We start from the raw sequence: 20,399 nt of genomic DNA, 5'->3' as shown, positions 1-20,399 counted from the left end.
GGGGTAACAAACAATTCCTGCTGTGTTTCTGAGGGAGATGCTCTCTGTAGATACTCCATTTCTGGAAGATCTAGAGTCACAGTCAGCTGTAATAGGACTTGGGGATCATTTGCCTTGGTACCAGCACCCTTTGTAAAGCTCTGAGAACACACAACCAAGGTTTCCTGTTTGATTTGGAATATATCCCTTGAAAGGTCTGTCTTCAGATTGAAAGGATGTGTTCAAAGTCCATTTAGTGAGACACCTGTTTAATAGTACTGGTAACTCGGGATTCCTCACAATATTTTCTTCAGTTTCTCATCACAAAGATTTTTGTTAATGCAAAGGAACAGTCCTCATCGGTGGCAGTTGCCCCATTATCTGGAATAAACAATCTTGGGATCCTTTCTCTTCTTTGGGGAGGGAGAAGTGTCAGGGATCAAACCCAGGGCCTTACATGGTGAAAATGTCCTCTCCCCTTGGAATACATTTCCAGCATCGTGGGATTATTTCTTGAATCTTCTGCTGATAAATATCCATGACTTGTGTGATCCGTGCTTCCTCCAGTCAGGATTCTACTCCAGGTGACTGCTGCACATTAATTATGCAAATCTCTTTCCACTAGGTGTCGGAGGGTTCTGTGGTCCAGTTTTCATCAGGAAATTTCTCCATGTCAGCGAAAACAGAAGAAAGGAATTTCCCCCAGGACAATGAACATCTCTTAAACTGGGCTCGAAAGGAATACGGAGCAGTCACTTCGTTCACTGAACTCAAGATCTCAAGAAACATTTATATTAAAGTGGGGGAAGGTAAATTTTACGAGGTGTCAGTGTGTGAGTGATTGATGAGTCCTTGTTTTCGGAGTCAGATTGGGAGCGGTCAAAGAGCGCTGGAGGTGGGTAGGGCCCGCAGGTTGGCTGGGGTCTCCTCTTACTTGCCTCCCCTCACTGCTTTCCTCTTTTTCGTCTGAGAAAACGTGCCTGGTAATGGCCAAATATGAAATGTGGGAGTAGCCTGGCGAGAGAGAAGGAGGGGTGGACAGCATAGGATCTAGGAGCTTTCCTTGCTCAGAAGTCAGAGTGCGTGAAGACTGAGTGACTGCGGGCAGGAGATGAAGGTGATAGCTGATGGATTGAAGGGGGTGTTGTCAGGACACATCAACAATTAAGGCTTCCTCTTACCTGTTACTCTGCAAACCTTCACAGCCAATGCCAGTTCATGGTCTCATGACATCAGTTTTGAACACAACAGAAGAAAATGGTTTCTGAATTATTTTATACCTATGCTGGTTACAAGAATTAAACTGTTAGAAAAGGAAAACTGTTAGAAAACTAAACTGTATACCTTTTGTGATAGATGGCCCTTTGCGCTTCCCTTGCCTTGCATAGGGATATAGATATATGGTGACTCGGTTTGAAAGCTCATTATTTTTAATAATGTCTTTCATCATAATTTATGTTGAGTGTCTGTGGAACCCCCCCCCCCCGGCTAGTGACTAAAAGTAACGGCTCTTGGGAAGGGGTCCGTATGTGAAGCTGCTTTCCAGTCCTTGGTGCCAGCTGCTCTCTGTTGAATCCATTTAACAACAGTTGTCACCGCTTTTCCAGATAAGGAGGCAGTGATGGTGAGGTATTGGATGCTTGTTCCCAGCTCTGGTTTGGATCTGGGCTCTCTGGCAGAGTTGGAGAGGTGGGTAACCGGACACTGAGCATGTACTCTGCAGAGGCCCTAACTGTACCCCCCACCCAACCCTGCCTACCTTGCTAAGAAGAAACCATTATTTCTATCCTTTCACAGAGGGATTAGTGAAGGATTAAGCTAATTTGCTCAAATCCACATTACTAGCAAATAGCAAGGCCAGATCTCCAGCCCAGGTTTTGTGACTCTTGCAATCTAATGATGTTGTAGTTTCAGTCTGAGTCAAATAAGCATGACCTCAAAAATGAAAGTGGACCACCAGGATGGAGATAATTTGCTTGGCAGAATGAAGGAATGAAGAGTGTTAGATGAGAGCTGGGTTCAAAAAGTTGAAATTTGTCACTACTTTTGCCAGGTAGTGAGGTAGCTAATAACTGAGGTCAGGCCCCATTGGGGCAGAGTGAAAAATCCCTCTGAATAAAGGTTCTAAGCCCTGGTTAATAACCTTCTTTTCTGATGCAGAATTCTAGTAGCTTGAAAGAATGTTGAATCCCCTTAGAATTCATTAGACTAATAAAATGTGTTCTTTTCTTATTTAGACTGTTCTCTTGACACGCCTGAACTTCCCTGAGAGACATAGTGATTCCCCCTAGAGGGGCTCACACGGGGTGAGAAAATAACTTACAGGCCCTCGTGGTCAGTCCAGTGTGAACTTTTAAAACTCCTTAGTAATATTTTTGGACACCCAGAAACTTGATTTCATCCACCGATTGGTAATATCACAATCTACATTCAGAGAGGAGCAGTTGGAGATAGTGAAGGTCCTTGGTGAGAGGACCATGGACCATGTGGACCAAACAAAACTTTTTGTTTTGGTTTGGTTTTGGCCCACACCCAGGTATGCTCAGGGTTTACTCCTGGCTCTGCACCCAGGAATTACTCCTGAAGGAGCTCAAGGAACCATATTGGATGCCAGCGATCAGTCTTGGGTCAGTTGCATGCAAGGCAAGCGCCTTACCTGCTGTTTTATCTCTCCAGCCCTGATACTCTTTATCAACAGATTAGAATTTAGAATAGTGAGCTGAACCTCATCCATGGGCTTGTCACAACTCAGTTGGTTGCTACTCAGCTTGTCCCCAGGGACCCCAGGACAGGAGCCTCTGCTATCTGTAGGGGTTGAAGAGTGGTTGGTTGCTGCCCTGTCTGTATCCTGATCACTAAGGGACGTGTTGGCATGTCAATTCTCAGATCTCAGATCACCCCAAACCCATAGAATTGGAAACTCTGGGGCTAAAATGTTCAGTTGTCTGTTTCAACAAACTTTCCAGGCAGATCTTCTCTCTAACCTATACAGATCTTCTTTGATTGATGATGGGGCTACATCCCATTTTGGAGGTGGGGAATCTTCTTTCTCCAATTTGGATATTTATGACATCATTATTCATGGGCCACACAACACAGGGAGGTGGGCTGTGGACAGCTGAAGAGAAGCATGTATGTCAGTCCCATCATGTACCTGCTTCAGATCCTGTGATTTCCCAAACTGACATTCCCCACCCCAGAAACACACCTATCATGAGTTGAAAATATCATATATTATGTTGAAAAGGCAGAGGATGTGACTCAATAGTAGAGTATATGCCTTACATGCCAGGCCCTGGGTTTACTTCCACTCCCCAGCACAGCAGAATGAAGAAAATATCATTAAGTCAGAATGATAACTAGGAGAAAATACACCACAGTTCCTACTGAGCTTATATCACTTTCATGCCATTATGAGTTGAACTATCATTCAGTTTGGGGATATACCCAGAGTAAAAGAACTCGAATTTTGATTCTTTGTGTGTGTTTGGGGAGGAGGGGATGAGTCACACCCTGAGGAGGTCAAAGGGCAACTTCCAGTAATGCTTGGGGGACCATGTAATTCTGCGAATCAGACTAAGACTTCCCCCAGTGCCCCAGCCCATTGAGCCATCTCCTCAGCCTTTCGTGTCTCTCTCTCATTTCTTCTCCTCCAACCCCCACACCCCGCACTTGAAACAACCTCAGTGGTCCTGAGTTTTGATTCTTCTCCCAGCTTATCTATTTTCTGTGAGATGACAAGCAACACTGCCGCCGGAAAAGGAAGAGTTACTGTTGCCACCCAGGCTCTCAGAATTGCTCATTCTGGTTCTTAAAGTCATTGTCAGTCCTTCCTAAAATACAAACGGGGCATGTGACATGCCCCCCCACCCCGCCGCCCCAAACTCACCATGTTTCTACCTGGGGGTTCCCCCACTGTGGTTTCCTTTCTACTTGGCAGTTGGTGTAAGTTTTGATGCCAAGACATGCAGAAGGTCAGTGGGGGAAGGGATAGGGAGAAGAATCATATACATACACACAACAACAAGAAAAATGAACTGCTTCTGTTAACAATGGCATCATGGACTTGAGCCTGTAATCAGCACAGCTCTTAAACAATGAGACCTTCCCTTGTGGGCTTGGGGGCTCATACTCTGTGTCTTTTGTTATTTGTCTCCTCTCACACAGCATTGTTTGTGCCGGAAAGCTCTGCCAGGTGTGTTCCTGCTGTGTGCCAGGGGGAGATTGGCTCACCTAGGAATGGGCTAGACAGGCAGGGTCCCAAGCGAGCATCTCCATCACTTAAGTGCCAGACTGGCATTTCCCTGATGCAGGCACACACCCTCTGATTCTTGATTACCCTCTGATTCTTGACCTTGCCACCCCAATATTGTTTTCTGTCTTGTGAGCTGGGAATGCCCTCACAGGCTGCAGGTGCAGCTGACACAATCCTCATCTGCTTAGCAGGCCTGGGCATCTGCAGATATGTGCAGGGGTGCTGTAGTGAGAGTGGGACCCTGGCGACTTTACCCCTTGGCATAGGGCTATAGAGAAGAGCTACAGCTTACTCGGTCTCTCTGACTGGGGCTTGGGAACTCCTCTGGTTCTTTGTGCCCTAGGGGTGGAACTGGGAGTACCTGGTATCCATGAAGCTGTGATGTCACTGTGGATGCTGCAGATTTGTCCCTAAGCATGCTACACAAGTTGTTCAGGATGCACAAGTTGTTCAGAGTGAAGGAGAGCAGTGACATCTCAATTTGGGGACCTATTACCTCCAAGCAACTGATTCTACTGCTAAGTGAGACTTGCGCTTGGATTTGATTTCTGGCATCCTGTCTGTAAAATAAAAAAGGCAGAACTTCTTTTCATTCAGGTGCCAGGGTTTTTATTAATTATGGCTTCTGAAGAAAGTTTGCTATACCTAGAACTTCCCTGACACTGATCCCAGCTGTCAGCCTGCCAGCAGAGTTAAGTTATGTTTAAACATTTAAATCATGATCTGGAAATCCCATCAACCACAAGGCTGTGGAAGTGGCATATAGTGGCATATATATGGTGGCATATAGCTTCAGACTCTGGCTCTTGCACATTTATCCTGGGATGTTGTTTGTGAAAGCACCTTATAAACTGTGAAGTGCCATATCAACATGAGCAGCAGTGTATGGGTCAAGATGGTGAGGGTGAAAACTCACCTTTAAGGATCCCCATAATACGCCCTTCACTCTGTAGAATATAAAGTGCTCCAAGAAATAAATAAGAGGGAATGGTTAATTTTGCAGGGGAAACCTGAGAAGCAGGTGGCTCGTTCTCTGTTAACTAAAATTTCAACAGTCTACAGAGGAGCCTGTTGGGAAGTAGGGTAGAGCACTGGCTTCCGGCTGGCCTGTGCTACTGAACAATTTATCAGCACACTTGTGATAAAAGTGTGCTTGGTAGACCAATGACAGTACAGGTTTGAGATCATCAAGGGAAATAGGATCTTGGCACAAGTTTATACAGTGGGAGTGATGCAGGTCATCTAGGAAGAAAAGACAAGGAGAGGATTGAGGGAGGGGAACTGCAGTTCATAGCATTGGTTTCTAATAGGATCAACTGTGGAGCTTCTAAGAAAGCAGGATTCCTAGGCCAACACCATTTCCTGAGTTGGACCCTCCAGGATGGGGTCCAGGCAGGTGCTGTGTAATGTGCACCATTTAGGAGATGAGCTGAGGAAAAAGAGCTGAAAAGGCTGAAAGACAGTTCAGAGGAAATAAATGAGGACAAAGAAGTAGACAGGAGAGAAGAGGATTTCAATGGCAGCCAGTGGGAGGGCCCCGGCAACCTCCAGGGAGGCTTCGTGGACAAGTGGTTGGGGTTCTCCAGTGCTTCCTATAGGCTTGGGGGCTCCCTGTGTCCCGCTTTCTGTCCTCTAGTCCCTGGGAGTCTGGTGACCATCTGGTACTGGTTTGACACACTGTCCCCATGTGCTTCCTTCCTTGCAGATCAAGTGTTCCCTCCCACATGCAACATCGGGAAGAACTTTCTCTCGCTCAATTACCTGGCTGAGTACTTGCAGCCCAAAGCAGCAGAAGGGTGTGTGATGTCCAACCAGCCCCAGGACAAAGAAGTGCACATCATTGAGTTAATCAGCCCCAACTCGAACCCCTACAGGTGAGACTGTGTGTGTGGGTTCGGCTGAGAAGAGCTGTCTTCTGAATGAGGCCCAGCCCTTGATGTTTGGATGTGGGTCATAGAAGCTTTGAAGAATGGAGTGCAAGCATTAGTATTTTGTTTTTCTGCCTGCCTTCAGATCCTTTCTGTCCAAAGGAGTCCCTAAAGTCTCTCTTGCACTGTTGGACACTAACTATTGGGCCACCACTCTCCCCTTGGAGATTATCCCTAATAAGAAAATTCACAACATCTGCATTATTTACATCATTATTATTTTAAAATGGCATTCTGGTTTATGTTTGTTTAAGTTTATTATTATTATTATTTGTTTGTTGCTTTTTGGCTATACTGGACTCTGTTCATGACTTACTCCTGGCTCAGGGATCACTGTGCTCAGGGATCACTCCTGGCAGAACTCAGATGACAATGGGCAGTGCTGGTACTGGAACCTGAGTTAGCTGCACAAAAGGCAAATGCCTCATCGCTGTGCTATTTTTCGAGTTTCATTCTTTTTTTTAACATATTGTTGAGATAACCTGTTTATGATAGTGTTAACACTTAAAGTTTTTGTGTACAACTTTATGTCCCTACCAACACTAAAATGCAAAAAGACCATCACCAGAGCACTTTTGCTTGTAACTATTTACCCTGTAAAGACTGTGTGTATGTGTGTGTGCAAGCATTCGATTATCCATATATGTATGCACTATGGTGTCCTTCATGGTGATTCATGACACATCAAAGCCAAAAAAGCTGTTATGGACAACTTGCCTCTTGCCCTTCCACACACTCAGCTTCCTGTTCTCGGACTAGAAATTTAACCCTTGCTATCAAGAATGACTAGAGAATTGTCTTTTAAAGGGAGAGTGTGGATGTTGGCTCATCTCGCACTTCAGTCTGCATTTCATGTGCAATGGGAAGTTAAAAATGACATTGTGTGTTGTAGAGGATTTTACAGTTATAATTTGACTCCATTTTTATTTCAAAGTGGGTAAACTACAAACCAGTTTGTGGTAAGATATGATTTTATCCTACATGAAAATTTTCATGAAAAATGTAAAGAAAGAGAAATAGAAGTAACTTGGCAGTTGTGCTTAGCTACTAAGCCCAAGGCTTCATTTGAGTACCTTATTCATTTTACATTTCCAAGTGTATAAAACTAAGCTGTAAAGGAAATTTTTTTTAAGTTCAGAATGACAGAGATATTATTGTTTGATTTAAAACAATTCTGTTCTTTACTTATTTCTTAGTAGTTTGGTTTGTGTCCATCAGTTTTCCAGTAATCATTTCATTGACCATCTGTTTTCTTTATTTTAAGAATTATATATCCAGAAGTTTGGGAAAGTAAATGCAGATACAAATCTGTGTTAATAGTGTAAGCAAGTCTTATAGTAAAAAAAAAAAAATCCAGAATAAGCCTTTTGCTTCTTTATTCTGAAATTTTCAAATGTTTTGAACTGCTGTACCTCCATTCTCCCTGCTGTTTTCCACTTCTGTGAAAGATCTTGTGCATATAGCTGATAGGAAAGTTTCACATAGAAGAAAGTGTTGAAGGTTAAGAGAGCAGTAATATCGCTTCAAAAGTGAACTCTGCTGAGTTACTCAAGTCCATTTCAAACAGTCATTGAGTAATGACTTTTTTTTTTCTAAAGAAGAGAAAAATGGGGCTGGAGCGATAGCACAGCAGGTAGGGCATTTGCCTTGCACGCGGCCAACCCTGGTTCGAATCCCAGCATCCCATATGGTCCCCTGAGCACCGCCAGGGGAGATTCCTGAGTGCATGAGCCAGGAGTGACCCCTGTGCATCGCCGGGTGTGACCCAAAAAGCAAAAAAAAAAAAAAAAAAGAGAAAAATGTTAGTGGCTAATTATCAGCAAGCATATTTTTCTATTGTTATGCAAAACCATTTTGTTTTGTGTGCACTAACAATCTGTTTTGCACATGTCATTTGCCTGGAGTTGACTCCAGGTTTTTAATCAACTGGCCAGACACTAGAAACATGAAGACTTGGAAGAAGGGAGATAGTTGCAGCTTTCTGGCACTTGGGTCCTAACTCAGCCTTTATTTTCCATTCACAGTGCTTTCCAGGTGGATATAATAATTGATATAAGACCTTCTCGAAAGGATCCTGAAGTGATCAAAAATCTCATCCTGATCTTGAAATGCAAAAAGTCTGTCAACTGGGTGATCAAATCTTTCGATGTGAAGGGAAGCCTAAAAGTTATTGTAAGTTGGTTGCGCTTTTCTTTGTTTGGATGCATGCCCATTGGCTCAGCTGAGCTTCGCTGTAAGGTCTCTGCTTCTTTGGACTCTCAGCTCTCTCAGTATTTTTTTCACTTTGTAGAATGGTCTCTGCTCCTTGACTTTTCTGACAAAGTGGGCAGTGAGGTGTAAGCATGGCCTTCTGGGGTCAGGACCAGTCTGAGTTTGACTCTTCCATTTATCCACTATGACCTTAAATAAGTCCCTTCATCATGCTGGATCCTAGTGGCTTTATTTGTGAAATTTCTAAAACGTGTTTGTGTGCGTTCCAGTCATTGTTAATGTAAACTATGAACCCATGAAACCTCCCATGTTTGCAAGTCCCAGAGAACCCGTGTTTCCCCTGTCCTGACTTGGCCCTCCCTTTGGGCTCGATGGTTTGGGGAAAGAGAGAATATTAGGCTGGCCTCACTCACTTTGCACAGCTGCACTGCTGACATTTATTTTTAAATATCAACATGTAATGTTGGTAAGTCTCTTTATTTGCTTCTTATGGGGTAAAAGAACAAAACAAGATCACAATAATGGAGTGAGTTGATGCAAGAAAACGATTCCCCCAGATGTTTCCCAAAATTTCTATTTCATGATAGTAAAAGGCTTGACTGGTTGACGTGTTAGGCCAGTGGCAGATAGCTTCCTGAAAAGTTCATGTTCAAATGTGGCAAACCAAGTCTTTTTCAGATACCTTTGGGAAACTAGCTGTTTGACAGAGTATTAGAATGAATTGCTCTGAATGTCAGAAAAGCTCTTCATTTTTAGGATGATTCTTTCTTCTTAAAGCATGGTCTTGAATGGTGGACTTTTCTATAAGTATATGGTTGATTCCTCATTTGGGACCTGTAAGGTATCAGGTGAAGCACTATAGCACTGTAGCACTGTTGTTCCACTGTCCATCGATTTGCTTGAGCGGGCACCAGTAACGTCTCCATTGTGAGACTTGTTACTGTTTTTGGCATATCAAATACGCTATAGGTAGCTTGCTAGGCTCTGCTGTGTGGGTGGGATACTCTCAGTAGCTTACCGGGCTCTCAGAGAGGGACGAAAGAATCAAACCTGAGTCGGCTTCGTGCAAGGCAAACGTCCTACCCGCTGTGCTATCAGGTGGAGGGGGTTTGTATTTTCAGTCTTTGGGGGAAGGGAGACCTTTGTTTTGGGTATTGTCTATTGAGGACCCGGTGTGGTGGTACAGCATTGAAATTAGCCAACAGTCCCCAGAGCCATATCAGGCAAAGTCATGAGTGTACACATATTCATTTGAAAGAAATTTCTGCCTTCTGTGGGGTTTTCTTGATTTTTTTAAACTTTGAGATGAGCCCAAAGACAGCCATGGTGCTCTGAAGTCACAGATGTTTTGCTCTCTTCCCTGGCATGACAGAAGGGGTGTTAGTGACCTTGGTGTCTTCAGCCTTTGCTGCCTGGCACACCAACCAAATGTTTTTAATTTCAGAATAACAAAAACAGGAAAGGGAATCATGCTTTGAAAGGCAAAAACATACGGTACGTTTTAATTCCCTGATGGAGTCTTGTGTAAATGTTCTTTCGGCCCTGACCCTTCAATGGCTCTTTCTTTCCTTGAGGATATGTGCCTGGTCCATGGCAGTCCTGGAGTTTGCTTTGAATGTCCCCACTTTTCTTAGAGTCAGAAAGGCTAGAAATGAGTTTGCTCATCTCAGTGCAAGATTTGTTTATATTCCTCTCCTTGGCTGTACTCCTGTTCCAAGCCAATTTTGGACAATGCATGACAACATTACTAAACAATTAGGTAATGTTTCATGATGTTCTTTTTTATTCCCCCAATCAGTTTTCATGCTTTGTGATTTCTTAATTCCCCTTCTCCAAAGTGAGTTCTGACTTTGCTTGGAGGGAATGTTATCTGCTAAAAATCATAGAGATTTGTGCTTAGAAGGAGGGTGATCAAGTAGGGACTTTGTTTCTAGCATTTATTTTGAGACACCATGGGAGAGTGGAAAAGAGCCTGACTTTGGTCCTATACAAGTTCAGTCTCTGATTGTCATTCCTGTGAGTTTATCCTGGCCAATCTCTTGTTACATGGTTATGATAAAGAACACACCTTAAGAATTATTGTGAGGGGCTGGAGCGATAGCACAGCAGGTAGGGCATTTGCCTTGCACGCGGCCGATCCAGGTTCGAATCCCAGCATCCCATATGGTCCTCGAGCACCGCCAGGAGTAATTCCTGAGTGCATGAGCTAGGAGTAACCCCTGTGCATCACTGGGTGTGACCCAAAAAGCAAAAACAAAACAAACAAACAAAAAAAAAACCAGGATTATTTGAGACTTTTTAAATCCCAAAGGGAACATGTTCAGTACTTTCGTACTCTCTGGTCAACACCAACCCTTTCTTTCCCCACGTGATAGTTTCTGTGTGTGTGTGTGTGTGTGTGTGTGTGTGTGTGTGTGTGTGTGTGTTGGCAGTTTTCAGTGGAGGGAAGGCACTTAGGCACTAATCATTCATGAATACGGAGACTTCCATGAACATCCTTATTTGGACTCAGCTACACTGAGACCTTGAAAAAGTTCAAGGACTTCCAGAAATACAGGGTAAGGAATTGACTCATTTCTGGAATCAACTTGCTTGCCATTGTCCCAAGCCTTGCTTTTCTATCCTTATGCCTCCATCTGAAATTTCACCAACATTAGTTGTACTGATGATTCCTAGAGTGAATGTGGAAAGATAGCAGTGAATCATTTCATATTAGTACAAAAGGACCAGTGGCAGTTATGATGATAATATTATGGAAATATAGTGTTTTCTCAGCTGTCCAACAATATGAGAGACTGGGGCAAATGAGGCCAAGCAGTATTGTTTAGACCAGTGTTACAACTGCAGCCAATCAAAACGGCCTGCAGCTTTGAAAGACTGGAGGAAGCTGTGCCTACGAAACCCTTGTTGGCTAAGTGAATAAAAAGCTCTAAGAATAAATTGGATTCTTTCCCTCCCTCCCTCCCTCCCTCCCTCCCTCCCTCCCTCCCTCCCTCCCTCCCTTCCTTCCTTCCTTCCTTCCTTCCTTCCTTCCTTCCTTCCTTCCTTCCTTCCTTCCTTCCTTCCTTCCTTCCTTCCTTCCTTCCCTCTTTCTTCCTTTCTTCCTTCTTCTCTTCCTTCCCTACCTCCCTTCCTTTCCTCTCCTAAAGAACTGAATCTGAGTTAAAGTAATCGAACTTCTGTATCTTAGGGTTTGTGTGTGTGTGCGTGTGTGTGTGTGTGTGTGTGTATGACTGCAGAATGTGGTTAAATCTCTATCTGCTTCCTTTGCATGTATGCTTATGACTCGGGCTGACAGTTTTCCTCAGATAAGCACTTTGAGTAATAGAAGAGTATACTGGGTGAGATTCTTTTAGCTTTGAATTGAAAATGTGTGTCCTCAGCCAGTATCCCACAACTGAAGAGGTCAAAGAACTTAGAGCTTGTGAATTTTCAATGGTTTTACAGTGGGAAAGAATTAATATTTAGTCATGTTTGGGGCAAACAGAAAGGGAAACAAATGGGGAATGTAGGGAAAATGTTGCATATATGTAGGAGAAAATAATTGGGCATGGAAATTAAAGTGATTTTTATCTGGCATGAAAATGGCATAATCTGCATGCTGGAAGAGCTACCCAGCTCTTTTGAAGCAGTTGGTGAAAATATGGCGCCTTCCCTTTCAGTCCCCTCTGCAACATTCAGCTCCTTCACTGTGTAAGAGCTGGAAGGTGATGTGGAAATTTGCCATTTATGTTCTGGTTACTCATAGTCCTTTGATATTCTTTCCCGGAAAGATTTCCATCATTCAACTTTAATTTTGTAGCTGATTATTAAGTGAAGCCAATTTTAAGACTGACTTGAGTTGTTGAAGAAAGTATTAGTACTGAGGAGACAGTAATCTAAGATTCCTAAAAGTTAGAGCATAAAATCTAACATATCCAGTTGAAAGGATTAGCAAATAAATACAATTGTAGGGTTTGCTAAATTGATCAATTATAAAGAAAATAAAAATATTTCTTGGGGTTTTTTGTTAGTTTGGGGGCCACACCTGGTATTGCTCAAGGTTTTCTCCTGGCTCTGTGCTCAGGGATCACTCCTAGTGTGCTCAGGGGACTATATGGGGTGCCACAGATGGAACCCTGGTTAGCTGCGTGCAAAGCAGTACCCTACCCAGTGTACTATCTCTACAGCCCCTGCTTGGTGGTTTTATACAATGGGATTTAATAGTTGCAAAGATGAAATAATCTTCATTCTTAAGTAACTCAACAAGTCTCACAATGGAGATGTTACTGCTGCCCACTTGAGCAAATCGATGAACAATGGGATGACAGTGCTACAGTGCTACTTAAGTAACTAAATTAATTCTCTCTTCTCTCATTTAAATCTAGGGTGTAGAAGTAGAGGCATGAGCATTTGGGGTTAGTTATATATATTTCCCATCTGTATACTTTATATTATTTTAAGTAAAAATAAGGAAAAGGTTTTAGTATACATTTGGTGCTTCTATGTTAATAATTTAAACTTTAAAATAATCCTTTGTAACATTGTGGTTTTACTTAGCTATGTTTGGATTTTTTTTTATCAACATAAGCAACCAAAATGGTATAATCAAAGAACATGGATTAATGTCATTCTATAAAGAGGTTTCCATTACTGTCATTAGCCAAAGGAAATTAGGGATTAAAACAATAAATAGTTACTTCATTTGCAATATGTAATTTGTTTGTTTTAGATATTTACTCTTTGTTTCTTAATGCACTGTTTAATTTTAGACTTGTGAGTGAAATTCTGTTATTATCTTTAGGCCCCTAACAGTATTGGCTTTGGAAAAGAGAGTGAAAGATCCATGACAATGACCAAGTCTATAAGAGATGACATTCCTTCAACCCAAGAGAATCTGATCAAGTGGGCTTTGTCCAATAGCTATAGTCCAATAACATCATACACACTGGCGCTTGTGGCTAATAGATTTCATCTTCGGGTTGAAAATAATGGTAAGTATGAATTTTTTAAGTGTATAAAAATATTTTCAATGAGAAACTCTCATTTTAGCTTAGATGGTGTTATTTGCCTGCTTAAAGTTATCTATAATGGTAATTGATTTAATTGAGGGAACTATAATGCCGATTTTCCAGTAATATAGCTGATTACGTGTTGGAAAACTTCTTTACATATTGCCTTCACTGAATTCATCAAGGAAAAATTAACCTGGGTCCTCCCCTCAGAGGTACTTGATAATCACTTCCTCTAAGATGCAGAGGTGTTGGGATTGCAGAGAGAAGTTCTACATTAGAGTCTGTAACAAAGCAGGGAGGAGTGTTCCTCTGTGTGCTTTCTCCTTCCTATCTGGAGGGAATGTAGGGGCCACCACCCCTATTGGATATAGCTGAAAGCAGAGGTCTTCAAGAGTTCTGGAGCCAGTCACACTTAAGCACCAGTTTTTCTGATCCCCAGCCTGCTTCTCACATGGTACTGCCAACTAAATGCATTGCCAACAGAATGAAAATTAAAAGTATGTGGTTAAGTCCCTGCTCTGCCATTTTTCCACTAGTAGGGGAAAGTTGGCTAAATTGGATGCCTCCGGTTCCTCCTCAGTAAGAGAGGAAAAAACAGCAGGTCTTACCTTGCAGGGCCGTCTTGCAGATCTTTCTCAAAGTATAAACTAAAAACCACCCCTTTTGAATTGAGCTATTGTGCCATTCTTTTCAAAAAAGTATTATTGAAGGAGAGTTCATGCCCATCAGTCATCCTCGCCATTTTTGGGGAAATTGTTTTATCCCTAAATTGTTGAAAAGTTAACAAAATACCAAATGTTAACTATATGTAAATACCCCTCACCCTTTGAAGGAATAAGTGTACTTAAGCAGCTTTTTCTTTCTCTGGGACTAGCTTCTAAAAGGCTAGAATATCTGGGTTCCTGTTAGAATGGAGCAGTCAAAAAAGAAACAGTTAATAATCTTAAAATACCAATATGTGAGTCTGGAGAAGGAAGAGAATTCAGGGTTTCTTGTTCTTGCCTTCCATGCAGCCAACCCCAGTTCAGTCACTAGCACCACATATGTCCCCTTGAGCACTTCAGGGGTGACCTCTGAGCACAGAGCCAGAAGTAAGCATTGCCAAATTGTGGTCCCAAATCCTTCTTCCCCTCTCAAATACCAATATTGTTCCAAGAATTCTTAGTAAAATTATTCTAAAGAATTTCTAGATTCAAAAGAAGTATTTCAAAGGCGTTTGAATGAAATAATATTGCTCCATATAACTTCCTTGGATCACAGATTTTTAAAGTGCATCATACCTTAATAATCATCTGATACAGTCTTCCTGAACCTTGCTACATATGTGACCCAAACATGGTGCTTTAAAACATACTAATGTTTTACTCAAGAGTATCTGATTTTAGGGTTTGGAGGCTCAGCATTGCCCAGGGGGTGGGCAGAGCTCAGGGAGGATCAGCCAGTGCCAAAAATTAAATGTAAGGCAAGTAGCAAGTACCTTAATAATTATCCTCTGTTTGGCCCTTAGAATCTGATTTTTAATTGGTGGTTAATGTGTGTGTGTGGGGGGGGGGGGGGTGTTCCAAGGTATAAGAGCATTTTAACATCCACAATGTGATTTTCTTTTTCTTTTTGGGTCACATCTGGCAATGCACAGGGGTTCCTCCTGGCTCAAGCACTCAGGAATTACTCCTGGTGGTGCTCAAGGGATCGTATGGGATGCTGGGAATCGAACCTGGGTTGGCCGCATGCAAGGCAAATTCCCTACCCACTGTGCTGTCGCTCTAGTACCCCCACAATGTGATTTTGAATGTTCACCCAGAGCTGAGAATCTGTGATCTCATTAATCCCCATAATTCTAAAAAAAAATAGGAAAAGTAAGGGACAGAACTGCCTTAATTAGAAGAACACTGGTATTAGAATTCAGACTTCCTTGTCTCTTTTATACATTGTTCGGTAAGGGTGATTTTCATAAATGCCTGTTCTGTTTAATTCTTTCTGCTCTTGCTCCATCATCTCTTTGATGATGATTTTGGCTTGGTATCAAACGCTGATGATGTTTTCCTTCTTCCATCCCACCAGAGGAGATGAGAGATGAGGAAGTCCATACTATCCCTCCTGAGCTACGAATCCTGCTCGGCCCCGGCCCGCTGCCTGCTCTGGAGAACCCACCTGCCCGGGGCGGGGGAGGCCGAAATGGAGGCTTCCCTTTTCTTTTCCCTGAGATTAACAGGAGAGACCAAAAGGACGGGGTAGACGATGGGATTCCCCAGCCAAAGGATCCTATCCTCCCCAGCATACAACTGTTTCCTGCTCCCCGGGAGCCCGAGGAATTGCAGGGAAGCGTGGATGTTGCTCTGTCTGTCCGATGTGACAACGAAAAGATGATTGTGGCTGTAGACAAAGATTCCTTTCAGGTCAGTGCAGTTTTGGTAAAGATGGTCAGAGAAGGCCTTTCCTCTACATCTTGCCCCTGCCTGTACTAGTGATTTCCTTCTAACTCTTTCACTTTTGAACTCCAGAGATTTGATACTGTTTTCTCAGTTGGATGAGCTTACTTCCCCTTGGCTATGATTCTTGCCCAGTTCCTGTTGTTCTCAGTGAGGGGGAAGGGGAGGGGGGTGCAGATCCTTGTGTGTCAATATTTTGCTATTGAATTTCCAAGGCCAACAAACACAATCGCTGAGTTGTTGAGAGGTGGTCAGCTGGGAAGAGGCAAAAGGGGAGGGGATGCAGGCCTCCAGCAGCATTGATTTGAAAGACCAGATGAAATGAGCCGTGTACCATGAAACGAACTCCCCATGGAACCCTGCGTATATCTTTGGTGGTTGTTTTTCAGGCCAACAGCCACTTGGGCGTGGAGCTCACCCTGTTAGATCCTACCTGCAAGGCCCGGATGAATGGCACCCACTTCATTCTGGAGTCGCCTCTGAATGGCTGTGGGACTCGGCACCGACCTGCAGCTCCTGGTGGTGTGGTTTACTATAACTCTGTGAGTGTTTCCAGAACTAAGCTTGGCCCTTTGCCAGAGCCTTGCAGGATGTTACCTTAAAATTACAGCTTAAGTTTCTGTGAAAGGGAGGAGTATGTATTCCAGACCTAACCTATGCCAAGAGTTGATTGTCAACAAAGTGGGATATGATTTGATCATGATTGTTACCTGTTTAGGGAATGTGGAGGTGGCTCACAAACCGTCTTTCTATGTCCTGGTTACAAAAGTTTGACTGGCAAAGTGATTATGACTTTAACCCCGTCAAGCATGGGGTCAAATAGTCTGGTCCTTACATTGATTGATTCCAGTCTTGTGGGCTTTGAGCAAGCATCTCCACTCACAACTAGATCCCGGTCTCTCTTCTTCATGGAGTCAAATTCAAAAGCAGGAGAACTCTCTTTCTTGTGAACAATAAAGAAATTAAAAAAGGGCCTTCAGGGAAGCATTATAGAATCCCACTTCAAAGAGCCTGCATTGAAGAAAATCTACTTTTGAAGTTATTCAGAGAGATTCCACAGCTTTCCCACTCATCCCCCCCCCACCACCAGTAATCAGTAATAGCTAATAGGGACAGACACCAGGCAAGTAAATATTGAAAACACTTTGAAACATGAAATCTCAAAATGACTTTATAGCCTGCATTTGGCAATTGGGGCTCTACTCTCAGTGATTAAAATAAGGCCCCAGGAGTGCAGTGCTCTGCTTTGACATGTGATCTGTGTCTGTATCTACCTGCCCCAGTGGTGAGTGGGCAAGGCTGCCCCTTTATTTTACCGTCATTCAGCAGATTGGCTTGACCTCTGCTGAAAAGAGATGGGTAAACTCGAGCTCTGGTAACTGGCTCTTGTGAAGACTGACTTTCCTGTGAGCACAATTTTAGACCATCTCAGAGCATTTGAACTAGAAAGAATCCTAAGACGATGGATCTCCTTCACATTTTTTATTTCCCGTGTAAGGCAGTTGGACTCTAGAGACTTCCTAAAAGCAGAGGGACCAGGTAATGGCAAAGATAGCTGACTCCATCTTCCCGACTCTGGCCCACTAGTCTTTTGCCCATACCAGACTGGCCTCACTGGTTTCCCTTTGCTCTTGAATTTATTAATTAACTTTTTTTTTTGCCTTTTGGGTCACACCCAGCAATGCTCAGGGGTTACTCCTGGCTCTGCACTCAGGAATTACTCCTGGCTGTGCTTGGGGGACCATATGGGATGCCGGGGATTGAACCCAGGTCGGCCGCGTGCAAGGCAAAGCAAACGCCCTACCCGCTGTGCTATCGCTCCGGCCCCTTAATTAACTTTTGACTTATGTAACAAACTCCCTCCTGCCAACACCAACACTAATTTTCTTAGAATTATTCTGAGTTTTCTAAATAGGGTGACACTCACATAATACTGGTTTACTCGATATTGGAATCTTTCATTTTGTCTAAACATAGATGTAGGCTTGGTAACCCCTTAAATTAAAAAAAATTATTTACCATAGCAGAGAAAAGAATATAATGAGCCCTTGAAAATTACTCTGCATATACACATATGTATATATGTGCATGGTGTGTGCGTGTGCCAACTACTTGCTTCAATATATCAATAATTTCTATTGAAGAAAGACCTGATAAAGCATAGAAATATGGCTTTCTCCTTCATATGCTACCCGTTCTGCTTCCTTCTGTGAATATTGTAACTTATTTGTACCAGTTATAATAATAACTTGTAATAATTGCTTGTAGTAATTTTTAGACCCTTATCTTTTTTGGTTTGAAACATATTCAGAATACAAGCATGTCCAGCAAAATACAAAAAAAATAAAACCCCATAACACAAAAGAAACAATCTTGTGCTTCCCCCCCCCCGCCAAAAGCATGACTAATTTATATAGCAAATAAATTATAATTCTATTTAAAGAGTCATTATCCTCAAGTGATTTTGTTCATCTTCCCTGGAAGTAATTATTTCTAGAATAATTATTTCAATCAGTGTTATGGTAGATTGTTTTGAACTAAATTTATACAGTTCTTTTCTCCATCTAGACATCACACAAAAAGATACAGGGAAAGAAATGAGGAAAAGATAATGGTTCCTGGGGAAAGATGAGAAGATACTGGCTCATAGTAAAACATTCAGTCCTTTGATTCTTACTCAAACCAAACTTTAGACAAATGTTGATGAATCCAAATACAGCGTCATTAGAATGCAAGGATTGATTGATCCTTGCGTTTGTTAGTTCTTAATATTTCTTTGATTTTTTTTTTATATAATGACCCCTATTAAAAAATCCCCTCTCACTCCACCAGCTTATTGACAGCCTCATTCAACCCCAATCATATCTAGTACTTTCCCACTGTTTGAGACCATTTTTATTTTTTTCAGAAGAGAAGACAAATATTTTAGTCACATATTAGTTTGAACATGCATTGAATGTATCCTTATTGTTTATTTTTTTTGAAAACAAAATCATTTTTTTAAAACCCCAACCTTTAATTTTGTTTAACTATTATTTCAGGGCAATATGTAAGATAGGAACAAACATATGTGATTTGCTATTTTTGTAATCTTGTGCTTTCTTTGCCTTTTAGATTGTGATACAGGTTCCATCCCCAGGAGAAAGTAGTGGTTGGCCAGATGGTTATGAGGACTTGGAATCAGGTGACAATGGATTTCCAGGAGATCTAGATGAAGGAGATGCTCCCTTCTTCAGCCGACCGGAAATGGTCGTGGTAAGTGTTTGTTTGTAGTAGCTAGTCTTTGAAGAGTGTATTTTGTTGTGGTCATCTTCAGTTTGGAACTCCTGGGTGAGTTTTGGATGTAGTATTCGGTCCAGCTCTGCAGGACCTTCATCTTTCATTTGGTGGTGATTTATCTCTGTGGTTTGTGTTTGTCTAGTTCAATTGCAGTTTAAAACAGGCGGTGAATCCCAGCAGCTTCCAGGACCTTCCCAACAGAAACATAACCTTCAATATGGAGCTGTACAACACTGATCTCTTCCTGGTGCCTTCCCAGGGTGTCTTCTCCGTGGCAGAGAATGGACCCGTCTATGTGGAGGTAAGACCTGGTCTTGAGCTTTCAGGTTAATCTTGAGTAGTTGTAGCTCCTGTGGCTAAAGTGTTCAGGAGCCGACCTCTTTCTGTCCTTAATCTAGGGAAGAGCTTAACTCAGAAAATGCTTCCAAGTTGATTTCTTACACAAAGGAGGTCATTTCTGGATTTATTTCTTTATACTAAGTGGAGAGTGATAGCACAACGGGTAGGTCATTTGCCTTGCACGCGGCTGACAGAGGTTTGATTCCTCTGTCCCTCTCAGAGCCCGGCAAGCTACCAAGAGTATCCCGCGCGCACAGCAAAGCCTGGCAAGCTACCCGTGTTGTATTCAATATGCCAAAAACAGTGACAACAGGCCTCACAATGGAGACGTTACTGGTGTCTGCTCAAGCAAGTTGATGAGCAATGGGATGACAATGATACAGTGAAGTGGAGAGGGCACTTTACTCATAAATAATAAGAATTTTAAAAATCTGTGTATTGGACTAATAAAACTCTTCAACCTTACTGTTCTTACTATACCCATAGCATTTTTTGGAACAGTAATTCAGTTGCACAGTGTCAGAACTAATCAGAGAATATTGAAAATCATTCATTATCTTTTAAATTGCACATAGTCTAGTGAAATACCATGTGCTACCATTATCTCATAGAAATGATTCTTTCAGATTTTTAACTAAATATATTTATAAAGTTTTTTAAATGATTTCAACATGGAATAGTAATAATCATGCATGATATCAGTTTTTGGAATGACTACAAAAATATTACATACTGGTGGTAATAATAAAACAACAGCAAAGATTTACTACAGTCATTATATGCCAAACATAGCTGCAAATATTATCATAACTAATTTACTCTTCAGAGCTGTTCTGTGACACAGGGCTGTTAATGCCTTTATTTTTGTGTGGGTGAGGGAATCGAGGCAGTTTGGCCAAGGTCACACTGCCAGTACTTCAGTGGAATTTAGAGTTGGTCCACACTGTGTGACTCCAGGGCCCACACTGCTGTCCACTGGCCACTG

General features: G+C 42.3%; 1 protein-coding gene across 1 annotated transcript in view; it reads left to right on the top strand.

Moving 5' to 3' along the window:
• TGFBR3 (transforming growth factor beta receptor 3) overlaps nt 1-20,399 on the top strand; it is a 205,338-nt gene that overhangs the window by 148,807 nt on the left and 36,132 nt on the right. Inside the window, exons 5-12 of the mRNA XM_055138730.1 lie at nt 605-788; nt 5,940-6,108; nt 8,187-8,334; nt 13,157-13,346; nt 15,429-15,763; nt 16,186-16,338; nt 18,911-19,051; nt 19,218-19,376. Coding sequence (XP_054994705.1) covers nt 605-788; nt 5,940-6,108; nt 8,187-8,334; nt 13,157-13,346; nt 15,429-15,763; nt 16,186-16,338; nt 18,911-19,051; nt 19,218-19,376 — 1,479 coding nt within the window. The remainder of the gene's footprint in view (nt 1-604; nt 789-5,939; nt 6,109-8,186; nt 8,335-13,156; nt 13,347-15,428; nt 15,764-16,185; nt 16,339-18,910; nt 19,052-19,217; nt 19,377-20,399) is intronic.

The sequence above is a fragment of the Sorex araneus genome, chromosome 5 (assembly GCF_027595985.1).
Source record: "Sorex araneus isolate mSorAra2 chromosome 5, mSorAra2.pri, whole genome shotgun sequence".
Lineage (NCBI taxonomy): Eukaryota > Metazoa > Chordata > Mammalia > Eulipotyphla > Soricidae > Sorex > Sorex araneus.
This window is presented reverse-complemented; position numbering and strand designations above follow the sequence as displayed.